The sequence below is a fragment of the Festucalex cinctus genome, chromosome 4 (assembly GCF_051991245.1).
Source record: "Festucalex cinctus isolate MCC-2025b chromosome 4, RoL_Fcin_1.0, whole genome shotgun sequence".
Classification (NCBI taxonomy): domain Eukaryota; kingdom Metazoa; phylum Chordata; class Actinopteri; order Syngnathiformes; family Syngnathidae; genus Festucalex; species Festucalex cinctus.
The window spans coordinates 25,805,886-25,826,066 of NC_135414.1; the positions used below are offsets into that span (position 1 = coordinate 25,805,886).

Below are 20,181 nucleotides of genomic sequence, written 5' to 3' on the forward strand. Positions count from 1 at the left end.
GTATAAAAAAAAAACACTAGACAACAAACAGAAACAAAAAGAATAGAATGTATTATTGTCAAGAACGTTTTTGACTTGAATTCCCCTTTTAAAGGTAAAATGAAAAGAAGTAAGGATCAAATTGGAGAGTTATGACACGCCACCGGCTGCATATGGACAACAAACACACCCACGCAGAAAGAAATTGTCATACACCACAGACTGTGGCATTCCAACCAATCTCCCTCATTAGGTCTTGGGGAGCATGGCCGAAGTTGGCACGAGCTGCTGCGTGTGCGTGCGTGCGCGCGAGGCCACATGCCAGGCTTTATATGAGCGGCGCGCGGGTCTGGTGTCCCTGCTAGCGGACCATCTGAATCCAGCTGGCCGTTTACGACTTGATAGAGATTGAGGCTTGGGTCCCGCTCGGACATGTTGCGTCCGTCCGTCTCTTTAAAAGCGGGACGCGTGCGTGACGCGCCGTCATCAAAGCCGCACTGTTGTCAATAGGAGCATATGCGCGCTACACATGCGCCCGCCGCTTCTGCCAAAACCTTTCATGTTCAATTGTCTGATGTGCGTTTTGTATTCACATCACGACACTTTATTTCTGACGTGTGATGCCAGACCATTTTTTGGGGGGGTCCAAATGTGCATAAAGTGCGTTTAAGGGGGAGCAAATCAAATTGCGAATACAGACTCCCCAGGTGCTCGTTTCGCGCTCGTCTGCTTCATTATTTCCAGCCAATCTTTTACCTGCAATCACACCGCCCACTCCCGCAACACGCAAACACGTTCCCCCTAAGCCCCGCCCCCGCGACCTTTCGGGCTTCAGCTGACGCATCGTTATGACCTCATTAAAAATGGACAGACAGTCATTGCCAGAGGGGAAGTTCTCATAATAAAGTCGGGCTTTTTTTTTAATTGCCTGGCTCCAGAAATTAGCTGCTACATATTGATGGGTGGGCGTCCCCCGCGTTCCTTCGCTTACCGCCTTCCTCTGCTTATTTACTCTCCTTCCTCTCGCACTCTTAAACGGCTGAATGCGTTTGGAATTTGAATGATACTCGTTTAAGCGCATAAATGCTAAGGTCACTGATGGTGCAGTGGGTCAAGCGCCTGACTTCCGTGCAGGCAATGTGGGCTCACTTCTCACTTGGTAACGCCGTGAATGGCTGTCTGTCTCGATATGTGCCTTGCTAATGACTGGCAACCAGTCCAGAGTTTAGTGTGTCTTTCAGTATAGATCCTAATAAAGATAAGTGGCGTAGAAAATGGATGGATGCTGATGTCAAGATTGCAACTTCAACGAACAAAGTTGTTATGCAGAGTGGAACCCCGTGTATTAAATCGAGACCTACCGATACAAATGGGATGCTTGTGGTGTGTCAGCTTGATGTATACTGCATATATATGTAGGCCTATTTGTGTGTGTGAATGATGTATGCGCAGCCAAGGCAGCTATTTGTTTTCCTCTTTGAGAACACATGCAAACACTATACGATGAAAGCATTTAAGAATGAATTGTAAACCCTCTCGTTGAGTTTGTCACCTCAGACAAATAATCTGTGTTGTGGCCTAGGTGAACATTTTAAGCAAGCAAAAGCTACCAATAACACACAATCTTATAGCCCGCATGTGCATCGGTCCAAAGCACGTGCATGCAAACCGACTTGGGGGACACGACGGGAGATGAAACATGGCTTCTGCCAATGTCAGATTGACTGGGAGAACAAACGCTACGGCAGCAGCTTGTTGGGAGGGAATAAAGTGTGGGGGGGAACGAAAGAAGAGATGAGTTGGCATTTATAGTGGAGGGAAAGGTTTTGTGGCACTCCTGGGGAAAAATATCGTTTCTTCTGCTTATTTACAACGCCATCTACAAGCTGTTTGCTAAGGTTTTGTACTTATTCATGGGTGCAGTATGTCATGTCAAAGAGCCAATACAAAAAGCTCTATCAGAAAATTGCACACAGGTACTCATGTTTATTTTTGTGGCTGCAGTTTGCAGTGTACTGCATTAAAATGAAAGGTGTTTTTAATGTTTGGTTGCCCTATTTGGCTAAAGAGAAGAGATGAACACATTAGAAAAACAACTATCGGTATGATAAGGTGTAGCTACACACCATTTAAAACTACAACCACTAAAATGAACACATAAAAGTCAAAATTTAAAAGCCGACAGCTCCAAAATGAGTTCATTTTTTATTTCTACTTGCAGGTCACAGCTAATATTTTTTATTTAAGAAAACTAAAATGCTGGAGTACACCACAATTTTTTAACAGTGCGACTTGGGGGCCACATGGGGCCGCACACTTCCTAACCAGATGTATGACAAAAAATGCCATTTTAGATATGGACAAAATGGGTTCGCATGTGCAAATGTGCCCTTAAGATACTTAATTTTTAATAATACATTTTCAAAACATGTATAAAACCCATCCATCCATCTTCTTGACCGCTTATTCCTCACAAGGGTCGCGGGGGGTGCTGGAGCCTATCTCAGCTGGCTCTGGGCAGTAGGCGGGGGACACCCTGAACTTGTTGCCAGCCAATCGCAGGGCATGTATAAAACGCTACAGCAAAATAATGACCGTGATTTTTTTTTTTTATTCGCAGAGCAAAAAAATTACAATTCAAGGACGGCACAACACTGCTTTGATTAACAGCAAACCAATATTAAGTGCAAGAAGTCATTTTGTGCATTTTTTCACAAAACTCAACTCAAAATGGTTCGTGAGATACTGTGATTATTTTAGTACTAAGTTGTGAATGGTGATATTACAACGTAAAACTCAATTTTTTCCCGCTTTTTCCACAATATTTTTTTTAATTTTGAATATTTTGTTTTTTGCACATTTACTCATTTTCCATGAAAAACAAATATATTGAATTTTTATCAGTGTGTTTTGGTTTGTTTTGTTCATTAAAAAAAAAAAAAAAAAAACGCCCCCAATTTTTTCAAATTAATCAAAGGGCCACTCAAAGTGTGGTTGAGACCATCACTGATTTAGTGTATTAAGTTAATATATAATCAATTAACACATTCACTGCCAGTCCAGCAAAAAGAAATAGACATTGACGTCTTTTTCCGTCAATGGCAGTGAATGAGTTAAGAGGCTAATTAGAAAAAAAAAATCTAACATTTATTGATAAGGTCTTTCAACGAGGTCTTCAATGTCATTTCAATTACAGTTAATTAAAGTACCAGTAAAGTCATAAAACTCATAAAACTAAAAAATTAGTGTATTAGAACTACAATCTCTTGCACTAACCCTTAACCTTAACTTAAAGTAACTTTAATTATTAACCCTTAATAATTCTACATTGTTATCCTCTCGACTATCAACGCTCATATTGTCTGTCGCTATACTGTGAAGGCATACCGTACCTAATAAAGTGTCCACGGCGGTGAGTGTTACGTCACCCCGTCGGGATGGAGAGGAGCGCAAATGTAACGGTGAGTGGATGGATGAAGCGGTTGCACAAGCATGAGTGGGAGAAGAGGAGGGCGGCGCGAAGACAAGAATGGATGGCGCGGAGGCTGCCGCGCGTCGGCCTCGCCCGCGTTCCCTGACCGCGGCCGGGAAAGGGGAGGGCGGCGGGTGGGGGGGGCGACGTCCAGGTCTCCCATCAATTACAACCTTGACCCTCCTTCTCCCTCTGCTTTCTCTCACACACACTTTCTACTTCATTCGGCCACCCCGATGCCTCTCATCCTCCCCCCACCGGCCCCTCTCCTCGGCGCCTATAAATCAATCTCTTCTCCCAAGCCTCCTCCATTCCGCCCTCCCTCCCCTGGCCGTTATTCCCGTTTCTTAGACTTTCTCTATCGGCCGTCCTCTTCCTCCTTGCGTGGCAGAAAGTGCGGTGGGAGTGGAAAGGTCAGAGGTGGGAAGAGCAAAGGCAGAGAAAGGGGTAGAGCTACCAGGGGAGTGTGAAAAAGAGAAATGAGTGTATTTAATCAAAGTGGTGCCAGGGCAGTCATATCAGTTGTTCCTTTTCAGCACTGCTGGAGCGACTAATGTTACCTCATTTAGACATAACAAAGGTGTTGTGGGCATGTGTTTGTAGAAAGTGACCATCTTACAGTATCTTAAACCAAGAATTATTTCCATTTACACTTAACTCATTCACTCCCAGCCATTTTCACAGAAGCAACCCCGTTCGCTCCCGGCTGTTTTATTGGATTTTGACTGATTTTGCAAGGCCCACAGAATATTGTTTTCTATTGCTAAAAAGCACCTATCAAAAGAAAGATTAAAGTCTCTTCTTTCATCAGGAAAAAAAAGGTATGTTTCTATCTGTTTCCGTTTTGCAGCAATTAGCATTAGAAGAGAGCTAAGTTTCATCGGTTTTCACAAATCTATTTAAAATGATAAGTAATTGAGCTTTTTTTCTACATGGCCCTGGTTGATCTCCTTTGCTCTGCTGCCACCTGCTGGCCGTTTGTGTAATAACTACCATTTCTGCAACCGTTCTTTGCAGTTGAGAGGCTGCATCAAAGCCTTCTGTATGCTCTAGCAAAAACAAAACAAAACAAAAAAAACGTATAAATACGTCTTTGGGACACTTAGAACATTAAAAAAAACGGATTTACACGTTATTGGGAGCAAATGAGTTAAGTATATATGAACAAACTTCAAGATCGAAAAAGGAGCAAGACTAACACTTAACCCTGCTTGTTCTGTATTTGAATGTTCGTCAATACTACCACTGGAATGTTGTGTTCGCTCACAGCTAACGGAGAAAGATTAGGAAGAGACCTTTTCCCTTACCCTCCCTCAGCATGCCAACAGTCAGACACTTCATGAAGCGGCAGGCCTGGCACGACTTGCGTCTCCTCTTGGTGATTTCACACTCATTGGTGGCTGGACAGCTGTATTCGATGTTGCCTGTGGAGGGGAAGCACAAAAGGAGAAGGTTCAATTCTGGAAATATACAGAAACAGGTTACGGGTCAGTACCGACAGTCCTTCTCAGTCCGTGTATTTTTTTTCGAGGCTTTGCGTCATAAAAAGCTTTCACCGAAAATGCGGAAGCTCTCGCTGAAAAGTGGGCATCGGTCAATGACGTGTCTACTTAATGACGGAAGTGCCCACCTCTGATAATTAAGTAAGCGAGTACGTCACGCACTTTGAAGGTGCAGGTGTCAAAGCAAGGTTACGTGACCGGCTGCAGATCACTCACTAACAGTGGCTCAGAGCTCAGGATAAAAATATTAGCTAATCTAAGTCTGTTAAGTGAAAAACCTTGGCCACCAAAAACACATCTGATGACATCCAAGATGTTTGATTTTTACTTACTATTATTTCGTCGTACTACATATATTTGTGCTTGACAGATGACATTTGGCCTCCCTTTTTTTTTTTGGTTTGTTCATTTGATGAACACTGGCACAATAGCTGCGTAAATGTGCTAAAGTTAGCATACAGCTAACTAGTTAGCTAGCTAGCTTCATTCCACTTCAGGACAGTTATGTATTTTAGAGACAAGTTACAAAATTGACTTGTAGAGGTATAAGAAATAATACAATACATCTAAAATAACCTCTCTAAATGTTCGTTTTCTTCCAGAAGTAAGTACATTGCTCCAGTAGCCGAGTAAGCTCAAGTGTCTCCCAGTGAAAGTGAATAAACAATGATTACTATTGACTGCTGCTGTAGAGAGGATGTTTTCTCATTACTCCACTGATTAAGGGGGCTAGTTAGCTTGGGAAAAGGCTAAATGCACAAACTGGTCTTAATGGCTAACAAGACCCTCGTTAATTGGCCATGTTAGTGAAAGTAACTGGCTAAACATGCTAAACACTGGGGAAACCTAATAGACGCCGCTAATGGCACATGTTAGCTCGCAATGTGGAAGATACTGGTGGAGCACATTAATTCAGCAATTACTTAGCGCTAAGGCTAGATGTGCTAATGACGGCAAACCTTAGTCCGTAATGGGCCTCGTTAGTGCACGTAGACTAGCTAAATGAATAAGTGCGCTAAAGAGACACTTACAGCTGGTGATTTGCAGCACCTCGACTCAAAACTGGTTTGCATGAAGGATGCTAAATAGTAAACATATTAAATTGGCCTGCATTTGTAGAAGGACGATGAAACGTGAGGAGCGAGCAGTCTGGATGCTCTTTGTATGCTGTGACATCCTTCACGTAGAGAGGTTAAAATGTACAAACAAGAACATCAGGATGGAATGGCTGCACAGGAGCGTGTGCGTCTTTAGTTCTGCCTACACGCCTCCTCTTCTTGGACACTAGAGGTGGGCTTATAGAACCCAATGATTCTTCTCGGAGGCTTCTTTTGTATAACATGCAGACCATCGGTGTCCGTGAGGGGGGATATATGAGGGCCGCAAATCCCCTGCAATCTCCTTTGAGGTGTGTGTGTGTGTGTGTGTGTGTGTGTCCACGTGCTGCATGACAATTGACCACCATTGTGGAGTCTTTGCAACATGAATGTTTGTGTCTACAAAGTGCACGATATATGTACAATTGTAGCTTATTTAAATGGACGGAAACTTGACGTAGATTCAACCCTTTCATCTGTAATGGCATTTCAAATTGTTTTTAAATATCTATTTCTAATAATATTCAAATAAAATAGGACATTTCACTGATGTCAGTCAAAGAGGTGATGTTTTATTAAAAAAAAAATACTTGAGTTGAGCAGCCTTAAAGTAGGCTAATTTTCGTACCACTGTTTGAGATGTTTTTCGACAAAATTTTGCTGGACGTGCTAACCAGTCATCCACCGTGCCACCGCCTTAAATACATGTATAAATTATATGCTTTATTATGTTTATAGGAGGAAACTTGAACATTTTTTTTATTAAATAATTATAACTGTAATTCAACAAAAGATGCCTCTGCCAAATGTAATATTGGGGTCTAAGGAACTGAGCGATAAAAGAAAAAGGGGGGCTTCAAAGCAGCACATACCGTCCAATTTTTATTTTTATTTTTTTACTTGTTAAAAAATAGTAAACACCCCGCCACAAATCCCCCACCCCGCCCCCGGCCTTATACTAGCTGTCTACACGCTGTATATGTCTCATCTGTACATGGACTGTATAGTTTTGTAGTAGTCTGCTCGCGAGATGGGAGGAGCAAGAAGGTCGCCCTGTGACTTCAACGGCTTGCACAACGGCATGTATGGGCTATCGGCTATCCAGTCATATATTCAGGTCAGTGGCAGAAGTGCAATAGCGCATTGCTAACTAGCTGGTACAGCATAAGTAGCACCAAGCTGTGCCTTCAACTTCTGATTACCTGCTCTGGGTAACGCCAACGACTCAGCCCAGTGAAGCTTTTCAGGATGTCTTGGAGGTTGATTCTAATTTTGCTATTCAGTGCATTGTAATGAGGCGCACAATTCCAATTTTGCCACTCAAACTGCGATGATAATTTTGACCCTCGATCCTTTTTGATAAACTTGAGTTATTTTCTATAAAATTATTTTCTGTATACATTTTTTACCTGTCTGTGATGGATTATTTTGATTTACATTATTTCCGATGGGAGATACTGCTTCAGTTTTTGTACAGTTGTTTTTAATGACACTTTTTGGAACATTTTAACAATGAAAACCACTTTTAAATTCCAACACATTTGACTTCTATTTTGGGATAGGGTTTTAAAATTGTAAAATTTTCTTCAATTTCTAACTTCATAGTGACCATATCAGAATTTGATTAGTTAGCGGGCGTTTCATTCACTTCTGACAAATGGACAACTTTATCAATAGATGCCTCCTTAGATTCCTCATTCACAACATAATTCTGTCTCTCACCGCCACTTTGTCTGACCGAAAGCCATCTTTGGTGCTCTACCTTTCATTCTGTGGCTCTCGTCTCATTTCATCCTGTCATTCCACACCCACACTCGACTTTATGCATCCCCCTCTCTCAATAAGGGGGTGATAGATGCACGTTGTCAGGTGTTGCTGGACCGACGCCACAGAAACAGCAGCTGCCACAGCCACTTCCTCCATGCTGTGATGCGCACACAAATACAAACTCACACACACACGTGCAAAACATCAACTCTCCATCTACATGCTTGGCCACCATCCTCCATCTTTTCCATTGCAATATTCCTCCTATAAATGTATTGTTCGTTCAAAAGCTTGTTCTCTTTCTTGTCCTCCTCTCTTCTACTTCTTCCACTCCGCACTCTCCTCCCTGTCCAGCTGGAGGTGTTTTTTTTTGGTGATTACCTGCGGTTTTATTGGCTAATGGCTTGAAACATACCAATATGGCTGCCACTGCCCATCTGAGCCTGGCCCTGCTTGCAGCCAAAGCGCACAACTTTGACACACACAACCCGGGCATAAACACAAGCACGTGTGCACACTCGTATTACTGACATGCACGCAAGCCAACGTGCGCAGACACTGTGCGGAAGAGTTTGGCTTGCACGGTGGCCAATGATAATGTCATGACCCATTTGCTCCAGTAGGTCTAAGACAGTATGCAAGCCAAACACGCCAACTGTAATGATAGCTTCATTTACATAAAGTATAAATAGGATAGAAGTAGAATTTGGTTAGTTGATTATCTGAATCATTTTCCACTAACTGGATGGATCATTTAAAAATTCAGGTAGGGCTGTGCAATTAATCAAAATTCAATTACAATTTCAATTAATACACTCCGCAATTACAAAATCAACATAATCGTATTTTTTTTTTAGTAATACTAATTTTATACATTGTACCTTTTTAAATTTTAAAAATAACTAATTTAATACATTTTGTTTCATCCAAAAGGAACTTGCAGAATTAGTGTTTCAAAGAATTGTATTTGTCTTAATATTTATTTGATTTTTACGTTGAAACATTTTATTACCAAATAATCATCACAGTGCACATGTTGCACTCCAACTTCAAGTTTTTGCCAAAAATAAATAAATATATATTTTATTATAAATATATATTATTATAAATTCTGTTTGGTCCAAAAGGAATTTACTTAATTATAGTGCTCCTATTTTTTTAATTGGTCTTAATATTTTTAAATGTGTAAACATTTTCTTGTTTTGTACGAAAAAATAATTGCTCGTCTTCACAGTGCACAAGCTGCACTCCGCCAACATACATAAATAAATAAATAAATAAATAACACTATATTATTCTAAATATATATATTATTATAATTTTCTTCAATGTATATTCTATTTGGTCCAAAACGAACTTACATAATAATAGTGTTTCTATTTTTTTAAATTGGTCTTGATATTTTTAAATGCTTAAGCATTTTTTCTTGTTTTTTTTAACAAAAAAACAAAACAATAAATAATCGTTGGGATAATCGTGGTTTAAATTATTGCCAAAAATAATGATGATTATTTTTTTTCCATAATTGAGCAGCCCTAAATTCAAGTGTTTTTTGGTCCTTTTACCAGAAAAAAAAAAATGTGCATACAAGGTATACATATGAAACTAATCTACACAAGATACCATTAACTTTCTTTAGAATTTTCAAATATTATAACTTCTGTATCGAATCTCATTAGACCATTCAGGTGTGCCTCATGAAGTGTCCACATGCGAAGTTTTCGTGACAGTGGCCCAATGCTACTCAAGTATCGTGACCTGTAGCCTGCATGACCCGCAACATATATCTACAGCAAAGGAATTGGTGGGGGATTACAAGTGGAGTGAAAATGATGGAACAAGAGCGAGGCGGACACACAAGGTCACACTGCCAAATAAGCTGGGCATCATATCTATACAGTTGCGCTACGCTTGTGTTTAATCTGTAAGTGAGTCCTCACCTATTGAACTTTTAACAGGCTCTCGAAATGAAATGGGCCACGTGGACAGTTTAGACAGGGCAGCAATCGCGGATGAATTAGGGGTCAAAGCATCACGCGGCGTGATTACAAGGCATGTGTGTGCGTGGGAGGTGCGCGTGACAGTCTATTTAAGGGGGAGTTTGTGTGTTTATCTCGACATGTGTGGGGCCCAATCTCTTTGTCGGGCATGGGCCGTGGCCTGATCTCATCCCATAATAAACACATACAGGTCATCTGTGGGTAGTGAGCATCGAGTGGATATAAGACCTCCATCCCCCTTTGTCTTGCCCCCCCCCTCGTTTGGCCCTTCTCTCTAGGGTTTTACTGGGAAAGCTGCTTATCAGAAGCAAAAGAAAGCAGTGACGGATAGGTGGACGGATAGATGAATCCTGTCTGATATGACTGGCTGACTGACTCAGTAGATCAATGATGGCCGGACCGCTGACTGCTTGGAAGCAGAGTTTTCCTGTAGCAAGATGACAGACAAGCGTGCTGACCTGACAGCTGACTGACGGGACGATTAGTACTCGCTAACTTCAACTTATCTTCATAGAAACTCCGGCTACTACGTTATGGGCAATGTAAAGAAATAAATAACAAATGAATGTGAACTTTGCTAAGGTTTTTTTTTTTTTTTGACACAGGCAGACATTGTTGCATCCACTGAGAAAAGCGGAGAAGTACATTCTGTGAGAGAACCATTTTATTTGAATCTTGTTTAAATTCAGTGTGTTTGTGACAGTACTTGACATTTATTAAAATAGGCTCCACATGACCTTTTTTTCTTGTATTATTTTTTTTATCATATATATTTTTGTCAAACGACTTTTTAGTGCATATGCAGTGGACTGCCAAATACAAAAAAATAAAATAAAAATAAAAAATAAAAAAAATAAATAAAAAAAAAAGTTCTCAACGCGTTTCAGTGGTCAGTGAATTTTACGTAGATTTTCGGTTTTCGATCCTTTCTATCCTCTGTGAATAGCAAGGGCTCACTGTATATACAGTACAGTCAGGGCCTGTTCTAAAAATAGTTCACCAGTGATGGGACATTGGAATGTCATAGAAGTGACCATTTGAAAATGTAAATACAGTCAAAGATTTATAGAAACAGTTTTGCATATTGATAATTGTTTACGACCTTCTTAAGTCATTATTGACAATTATTGTGAGAAATCATTAATATGATCAGTGTTTATAGTGTTGATAAATATAACTATTAAAAACATACCGGTAGGTAAGTAATTTGAACATTATTTTATGCTATATCAGCAGTGTGTATCAAACTAGAAGCACATTTTCAAAAAGTTGACGAAATGTCGCTGACACAAAATATAAAACTGGAAAAATTGGTGGATGATCCAGTTTACAATGACTACATTTGCATGCCGTTAATATTTGGCTTGAGGTTAAAATTCATGTTTCTGAAAGATTCCTAATTATCCATTTACATGTGGGAGTAGACAGACTAACTCCTTAAATTGTAATGTGATCGACACTCGCCTAAACTGTGACGCACGGACAGTGTAATGACGCAAATAGACGTCATTTCCACTTCTTATGTTCTACCTTTGATAAAATACGTTATTTTCACATCACTCACTTTCCGTAGATAGTACGCACGTGCATGAGATGGCTGCTCGTACAAGTACTTTTTGTACACAAAAGACCAAGATTCCTTGCAAACGGAGCATGTGCAGAACACAAGCCTCATTCAATTGCATTTATATGACCAAATATTCGGGTTCAAAAAGGGGTCCGATTTGCGTTTTTAAAAACCTGAATAAGAGCACATTCTGGCATATAATGACAATATTGGGATATCAATTTCAATCAACAGATTATTGGTCCATAATTGTGGTTTTGTGCTCAGAGTCGATCGTAATTGAGAGGACAATAGCATGGTCCAAATACCTGCAAACCCACTTGAAGATGTAACGAGTGGCACAAAGGATTAGCGAGCCCAATTCCCGCTACTCCGCTCATCATGTGGATTACTGCTCAATCCCCTCTCTCCTCTCCTGCTAACCTGAACTCCTCACCTCTAGACTTGACCTGTGACCACGCTGTGACTCTATATGATCACCTAGACAACAGGCTTCCTGCCAACAACACTGTTGCTGACGAGCATTTGCGGTTAGATCTGGCAATGCAAATCGTATCAAGAAATTGTTTTTAGCGCTTAAGACGACAGGTCAAGGTTGGGGGTGCACTTGGGGCGGGTCTGTGCCCATGCTTGAAGCTGGACTGATACTTGTATTAGGGTAAGTGTGTCAACACATGTCGTGTAGAGAGGAAGAAACTCTTGAGGATGTCTAAAATTCTAAAATTGAATTAAATGCAAATGATACATGCTCAATGTACAGTATTTTTGATTTCATAATAGTACGGCACAAAAATGCTATGTTTGGAAATAACATCAGTATACTATGACGATAAGTGGATGTTCAACTGAGTATATTTTACAATTTAATGTGAAAATGTAAGATTTAAAATGTATAGATTTATTGATAGGCTCCAGCACTCCCGCGACCCTTGTGAGGAATAAGCGGTCATGAAAATGGATGAATAGATGATATTTGTCATAGCAATTCTGTACAGTTTTCAAGTTCCGTTCTTTGGAATTCAACCAAATTTCCGGGGGGGGCTCTAAAGCAGGGGTCTCCAAGTTTGGTCCTCGAGAGCCCCTATCCAGCCTGTTTTCCATGTCTCCGTCCTTCAGCACAGCTGAATCTAATGATCAGCTAATCAGGAAGCTTTGCAGAAGCCTGATAACGATCCCGATCATGAATCAGGTGTGATAGTCGAGAGGAACATGGAAAACAGGCTGGATAGGGGCTCTCGAGGACCGAACTTGGAGACTCCTGCTCTAAAGTCATGCATGACATCATGTTGAATGTTTAAATCTTACTTTAAAAATGCTTGGGAACATATTTCTGCTCGTAAAGTAAAGGCAGGATTAAGTTCATATCACAGGTTCCACTTTAAGTTTATGTGGGGAAATAAAAGGGGGATTGAGATAGATCCTTGAGGGACGCCACTTTAAGAAACAGGCACTGATGATGAGCAAAGCACTGAACCTCAATGATACTGCATCCTTACTTTGACATGAATCCTCAGAGTAAAAGATAATTTCCTTTCAGTTCTAGACTAAACGCAACTACTCGGAATAGCAGACATGCATGCAGACAAGAGAAAATGGAAACCAACCTTGAATGGTGCGTTTGAAGAAAGCCTTACAGGCCTCACATGACGCCACACCATAGTGGTAGCCAGAAGCAATATCCCCGCACACCAGACACAACCTCTTGGGCATGGAATTCAACATGTACTCGCATTTTATCTGCGAATCTTCCCCGATCGTTGATGAACAGTCCTCGTAGCGCTTTGATCCGGGGCCGCCGGCGGGACCCAAGGGCCCCGCGGCAGAGCCGTAGAGACTCGGGGAGTCTAAACCGTTGGGGTGGCCGTTCATGGTGGACGAGTAGGAGCCTGACGCGTCGCTGGAGCCGCCGGGGGAGTGGTGGTTTAGACTGTCGGTCAAGGAGGCGGGGCTAGATGGCTCAGTCTTTATATACGAGGACGGACAGTTTGACTCTAGGTGGCGCTCCTTACTGGACATTCTGCAGAGAAGCCTGAGGGAGGGAGGCAGAAAAAACAAGAGGGGGAATATATTAGAATGTGGTGCAATTACGATGAATCGACCTATTAACTCATTCATTCGCAGCCATTTTCACTGAAGAAGCCCCTTCGCCCGCGGCTGTTTTAATGGATTTTGGCTGATTTTGCAAGGCCCACGGAATATTGTGTTAAATTGCTATAAAAACATGGAACCTACCAAAAGAAAGATTGATTCTTTCAGGGAAAAAAAATGTATATTTCCATCTATTTCAGTTCTGCAGCAATTAGCATTAGAATATAGGTACGTTTCGTCATTATTCACAAATCTGTTTAGAATTGTGGGGAAATCAGCTTGTTGCAATATGGCCCTGGTTGATCTCTTATACTCTGCTGCCAGCTGCTGGCCGTTTGTGTAATAACTACCATTTCTTCAACCGTTCTTTGCAGTTGAAAGGCTGCATCAAAGCCTTCTGTATGTGCTAGCTTAAAAAAAAACATAAAAGACGAAGGAGTAGGGGTAGGACTTGATAGGTTTTCAACTTCTTCCTACTCCCTATGAACATGTAAATTGTCATTGATTGTATGTTTCTTTTATGTTATTTTATGTTATTTTTTTTTTACTTTCTATTTGCTACTTTTTTTTATGTTTATGTGTTTATATGTTCAATAAATAAACAAACAAAAAAATACATCTTTGGGACACTTAAAACATTTAAAATAGAACGTATTTATACGTCTTTGGGAGCAAATGAGTTAAGAGAGTGACAGCAGTCACTCCTGGAACCATTCTTTCAGCATTCATCAAAGATGCTCGCGTTCAGCTTGGCAAATAGAAAACATGCATATATTTAGATAAAGAACCAAATATAGAGCTACATGGCCATTACAACTACTACATTGAGTGAAACTGGAGCACAACATGGAGCCAGTCCTTCCTTTGCAGATATTGCAGATATTTATTTTTATTTTTTTAACTCATCCTTCTCCGAATTGTTCCCACCAAGTTAGAAGAAGCATAGACTTGTCCAAAATGTCTTGGTTAGATGAAGAATTAAAATTCAAAAAGGGGCCTAAGACCAATCCCGTAATTGATTAATTAATTGATTCCGGGTCATGTCTCTCTGCTTATGTATGCTTCCTCACAAGCTACAAAGCTCTTAAAAATCCATCCATCGTTAACCCCCCTCCCCATTCATTTGACAAAGAGAACATTGGTAGCAAAAGAACCACTAGGGGCAGCCTGTGTATGACAGAGAAGCAGGGAGGCATATGCACTATCACACTCTCTCACTCACTAGCACGCACGCACACACACAGCAAGCACATGAGCATGCTTGGGGCCGGTCGCTCATCCGTCACTCGCCAGTCAATAGGCGCTTGTTCAACATGAAGGTAATCAGTAAGCAGCCTCTTTGCTGCTCCATCATCACAAAGACAGCCACACACATACTAACCCACAGCCACAAATACGCACTGGTGGCTGAAGAATTTAGGACCTGCACAGAATAACATTTCCTTTAGTGATCTTCTCTTTCCTTTCCTCGTACAAGTCTTCTTTTACATACTCCCCTAAGGAGAGCGTTGTTAATGCCAATTGTAATTAACAACTATCTTCTTGCTGTCTATATCTCCCCTTCCCATCCTTTGTCCACTTTACTATCTCGCTGCCTGTCTCCCTATCACCTCCTATTCACTGCCATCTATCTCTTTCTCTTGGTCCTTGCATTGCCACGCTCTTTCTCTCACTCTGCCACTAAACCTCACCCTCCTTTCCCTTCCCTCTCTCGCTCGTCATTGTTAAAGGCAGAGCGCACAAAAGGGGTTTTTAATTAAGGCAGGATGCTGCTAAACGAGGGGCTTCTAAAGTCCAGTCGGCCTGTAAAAGATCCCCGTACTGCTGGGACCCATAAAACACAGACAGTGTCTTTGGCGAAGAATGGGCTGCTTGGGAGAAGGAAGGCTGCGCTGGGGGTTGGGGATGGGGGATGGATGGCGACAAGGAAAACAGGTAGGCTGACTGACAAGCAAAGAGGAACAGAGAAAATATCAGAACAGAAAAGTGGATATTTGGATCTTGAAACAATATTTAATGGAAAATAGAGACAAACTATCAAGGGAATAGTGAATCAAGTCTTCAGTATTGTTATTACTGAGATCAAAGTATGGTGGTTATTATTACAGATAACCGTCACGTCATACAGGGAAAATGACTAATTGGATGGATGATTTTAATTAGGGGTGTCAAAATGAGTGCATTAATTTTGAGTTAATTTAAAGTTCCTTTAACACCACTTTTTTTTTTTTTTTTTTTTTAAATTGATCGCCCCTTACTTGTAAAGCCTGACATGGCCACATCAAAATTTAGCAGTAATAAATGTAATATTAATGCTTACATTTGTGGAGATTGGGGTCAAATTGCATTTTATATATATATATATATATATATATATATATATATATATATATATATATATATATATATATATATATATATATATAGTGCAGAATTTCACAAGTTACTTCATGTTTAAAGATTAGATAGCTCTTAAAAAAATGCACTGAGCTGTTGCCAACATCTTACAATTATGCCATCTAGTGGCAGAAAAATTATCGCAACACAAATCAATATTTTTTTTACTTTTAACTAAATTATGAAATGACTAAAAGATGCAGCCATATTTCTATTAGTTTAACATTTTCCACTTTCAATGGTAACAAGAGGATGAAAACGTAGAAAAAAAATATTTTATTGTCCACTTTATTGTAGTTACATTTAGAACAGATATGAAAGTTGCAATCAATCCTCAGTTAACTATTGAAGTCATGCGATTAATTACGATTAAAAATTGTAATCGCCTGACACCCCAAATTTTTTTTATAAATTCAGATGTTTTCTCGTCCTTTAAGAAACACAAAAGTAACGTCAAGATTGTGTGACGAAGGTGCATTCAAAGTATAGACCACGAAGTTAATCTTGCAGATTAACCAAGATGGCTCCAGAATGGTGAGCCGTGCCTTGAAAGAGTTTGATTTTAACCATCCACTATTTCTTCCTCTGCCCCAGTCCTTCTAATTCAGCAAGTCCATTAATGGAAGCTTTGTGCTATCCAGCAATGCTCATAAATCCATTTATCTGATGCTCAGGCAGGCCTTTAGTTAAGGATGAAGGGAAAAAGTTTCTGGATGCAAATCAAGACAGGGAAGAGGACATATACTGTATATATACAGGGAAGGTGGCAGAAATGAGTGATGAGATGGAGATGGATCACTCTGATTCATCTGCGGAAGGGAGCGAAAACACAGTGATGTCGGAAAAAAAAAAAAAAAAAAAGGCAGAAGACCCATTTAGGCAGATGACGTGATGGTGATGATTTAATCTCGTTCTTTATGCACTTTCGTGTCCCTCCCTTTCCGACGTCAATCCCTCCGAGTGCCATTAAGTGAAAGAGTTTAAGTGCCAAAAGATCCCATTTTTTCTTCTTTCTCCCTCCCTCGCACCTTTTCTCTCTGCTTATAAATGAAAAATAATGGCCCTGGAAGGGGGAGGAATAAAAAAAAAAAAGAATGGGAGGACATGCGAGGAGGTGGAGGAGTGGAGGAAAGAAGATTAAGAAATCAGTCAGTGCACTGTGCCGAGAGAGAGGTTGAATGCATTTATGTATGTATGTTATCAGTATAATTATGTCGCTATGTAGCGGCGGCTCGCTGCTGAAAGAGCAATCTTATTGTGCCTGTGTGCTCTCCGGGTGAGCGTTGAAAGAGGAGGAAAGGCTTGGCGCTCGTCGCTCCTTTATGTTTTTAAGTGTTTAAAAAGATTTATATAAAGAGGGGAGGTCTGGAGAGGCGCGTTCAAAGACGTTAAGTTGGGCGTTACGGGACGATGCTAGCACGCAGCTTTGTTTTGCTCGTGTCATTTTAACGGCTGCGTTTTCATTTTACATCTAATTAATAAATTGTCACTACACTCTCTGATCTGTACTATCAAATTCATTCCAATATAAAATATCTATTAAAAAAAATCTTGCCTTGATGTTGTTTGTAGTTTGGATTTGACTCTGTAAGGAAACAAACAAATGAGAGTTGTCTGAAATTTTTCAACGTTCACTTACAAAGAAGTTTAATTGAAAAACAATTCTAAAAGCAAAGACAGTCGGGCTAAAATAGACACAAAAGTAAAAATAAATAAACAAACAAATAAATAAATAAATAAATAAATAAACAAATGTTCACTGGCGATGTTGGTCTTCAGTTAACTTTGGAGTCCCGCAGGGGTCTATCATTCAACCACATCTTTACATGCTTCCCATTAGGAAACACTGTGCTAATTACCAATGCAACCTACTTTGCCATTCAAACTTTAGGTGACCAAATAATTATATTTTTCACTCTGAAGAGTGCAGAACAAAATCCAAACTGATACTGTGAAGTATTCCACTATTTGTATTTCAGTTTTTGATTTATTTGATGATAAAAACTTTTTTTTTTTTAATACCTGGATGACAAACATAACCCATTACATATTACAATTAATTTAGTATTTTACTTGTAGTTTTCAGTTCTGTATAACTGTATTTCTGACACTTTTTTTTTTATAGTCATGTTGATCCCAAAGTGTCGTTCAACAGTTCTCTTTGTGATGCAGTGAACTTTTACACAACCAACTACAGCCATAAACACATTGTTAAATAAATACTTCTCTGACTTTGTCAATCACAACGATGCTTTGTCCAATCTGGTGTGAGAAACTTCCATCCTGGACCATTTAACTAAGTCCACTCTACATGAGGACTGACAGTTGGTCTATATTTTCATCTGTGCCTTAAGTACAACTAAGCATTGCATACTTCCTAAGTGTTTTGTCGACATCAAATATTCAGGAGGTCAATTTACCTGTCTTAGTGTGAGACAATACGTACACACAAATCAAACACACATCAAAACTATAAAGATTACTGCCTTGCCTTGTCTCCATTCCCTGTTCAATCCCTGTTATTTACTCCTTCTTGCCTTTCCTACCGTGTCTGTTTATTATCCTTCCCTTCTTGAGGCAAAGGCGAGTAACAGCGAGGACGGAGCGAGGCTTGGAGAAGAGAAAAGAAGCGGAAGAAGGAGGGAACAAGTGTTTTGTCTTGGTGTCGTGAGTGAAGGTGGTCCAGCATGCCATGACAAGCTGTCATTAGACTGGCGGTCTGATGCGGCGGCCTGACAACTGGCAGAGGCAAACATACAATCATCGTATTAGAGCCACTCTGCCTCACTCTGCCTCCGTGCTGCTCGCGCTCTATTTTTTTCTGAGCACACTCTTTTATTATATGAAGTCTGTGGACTGCCGCCTCCAAAGTGAGACGGAAAACAACTCCAAACTGTTTTTGAACCACCCAGGAACTGTTAAAAAAAAAAAAAAAAAATCCCAGAGAGCAAATCAGAAACATTTACGAAAAGACGATTTGGAGAACAAATGGGCTGCTGGGAACAAAACACAGCATATCAACTCAATCTCCGAATATCATAAAAATGGTACAGTAATATAATATCTTGGCTGTGAGGAGCATAGTAGCTTATTTATTTATTTTATTTTTTTTCCCCAGAAAAGAAAAAGTACCCGCGACCCTTGTGGGGAATAAGCGACTAAGAAGATGGATGGATAGATGGATGGATGGAAAAGTAAAAGATATAATAAATGTCACATGCAATATGCGTATCACAAAAACTTTCTGATAAATTAATACATTTATATGGAATTGTATGTTTCGATCAATACAATGCAAACTTAAATGCGTCCAATAGGAGAACAATATCGAGGGCATTATTAATATTTTTACGGTATGTTATTACAATTACCGGTAAATTGATAATACAACGTGCCTGCTTATTTTGCCATGTTTCTTTCATTAGATAATACAAAAAAAGCAGGAAAATTATTCAACGACGTTAAATATTGTCAACATTGCATGTTTTTCCAATATCTTGCCACACTAATGCACTTTATGTTGTGTTTATGAAAAGCGCTTTATGACAGCTAGGGCTGTTTGAAAGCGCTATATAAATAAATATGACTTGACTTGACAAACTGCTTAATTTTACCTATTATTTAAATAAGTTATTAAAGCTCCAAATATACATTTTTATAATGTACCGCAGTGTATCTCTCTTTATATATATATATATATATATATATATATATATATATATATATATATATATATATATATATATATATATATATGACAATGTATAATCTGAGTGAATTTTTCATGAGAATGCTATCAGCCTTTCCACACAAGACAAAAATATATTGTTGACACATAATATAAACGACAATGCTACTCCCTCTGTGACACACATTGACAATATAAGAGAGGATAGTCATCTGTCAGCATTCAGATAAGCGGAATATGTTTTGATGCATAACTGCAACAGCGAGAATTCTCATCCTTCGGCATCCACACAAAAAAAGTTTGAACAATACCATTTTTTTTTTTTTTTTCCCCGTCGAAGCCTTTGTTTAAACGTAACTGTAAGTCGATGAAAGCCACTTGTAGGAAAATGCATTTGACAAACATAAGTAGAAAATCCAATCTATACGAAGGAGAAGAGGAAGCGCGGAGGGGGAGGAGCGAGGGGAAAGCAAAAGAGGCTGAAGAAAGCATTAGAGGAAGAGACGGAAGAAGTGCTGACAATGTCGCCACCGCAGGCTGGCTAATACCTTTCCATCACACCGAGCATTGTGCTCGCCATGCTGATAAGAACACACAGTCCAATAAGCAAAAAAAAAAAAAAAA

General features: G+C 39.8%; 1 protein-coding gene across 7 annotated transcripts in view; it reads right to left on the minus strand.

Moving 5' to 3' along the window:
* Positions 1 to 20,181, minus strand: part of esrrga (estrogen-related receptor gamma a) — a 221,786-nt gene that overhangs the window by 41,981 nt on the left and 159,624 nt on the right. For 5 of the 7 annotated variants that reach the window (XM_077518195.1, XM_077518194.1, XM_077518191.1 and 2 more), the window contains 2 exons: positions 12,989 to 13,413; positions 4,747 to 4,875 (listed from right to left, as the gene is read on the minus strand). In XM_077518195.1, the coding sequence (XP_077374321.1) occupies positions 4,747 to 4,875; positions 12,989 to 13,413 (554 nt within the window). The remainder of the gene's footprint in view (positions 1 to 4,746; positions 4,876 to 12,988; positions 13,414 to 20,181) is intronic. The other 2 variants (XM_077518192.1, XM_077518190.1) reach the window with 1 other exon arrangement.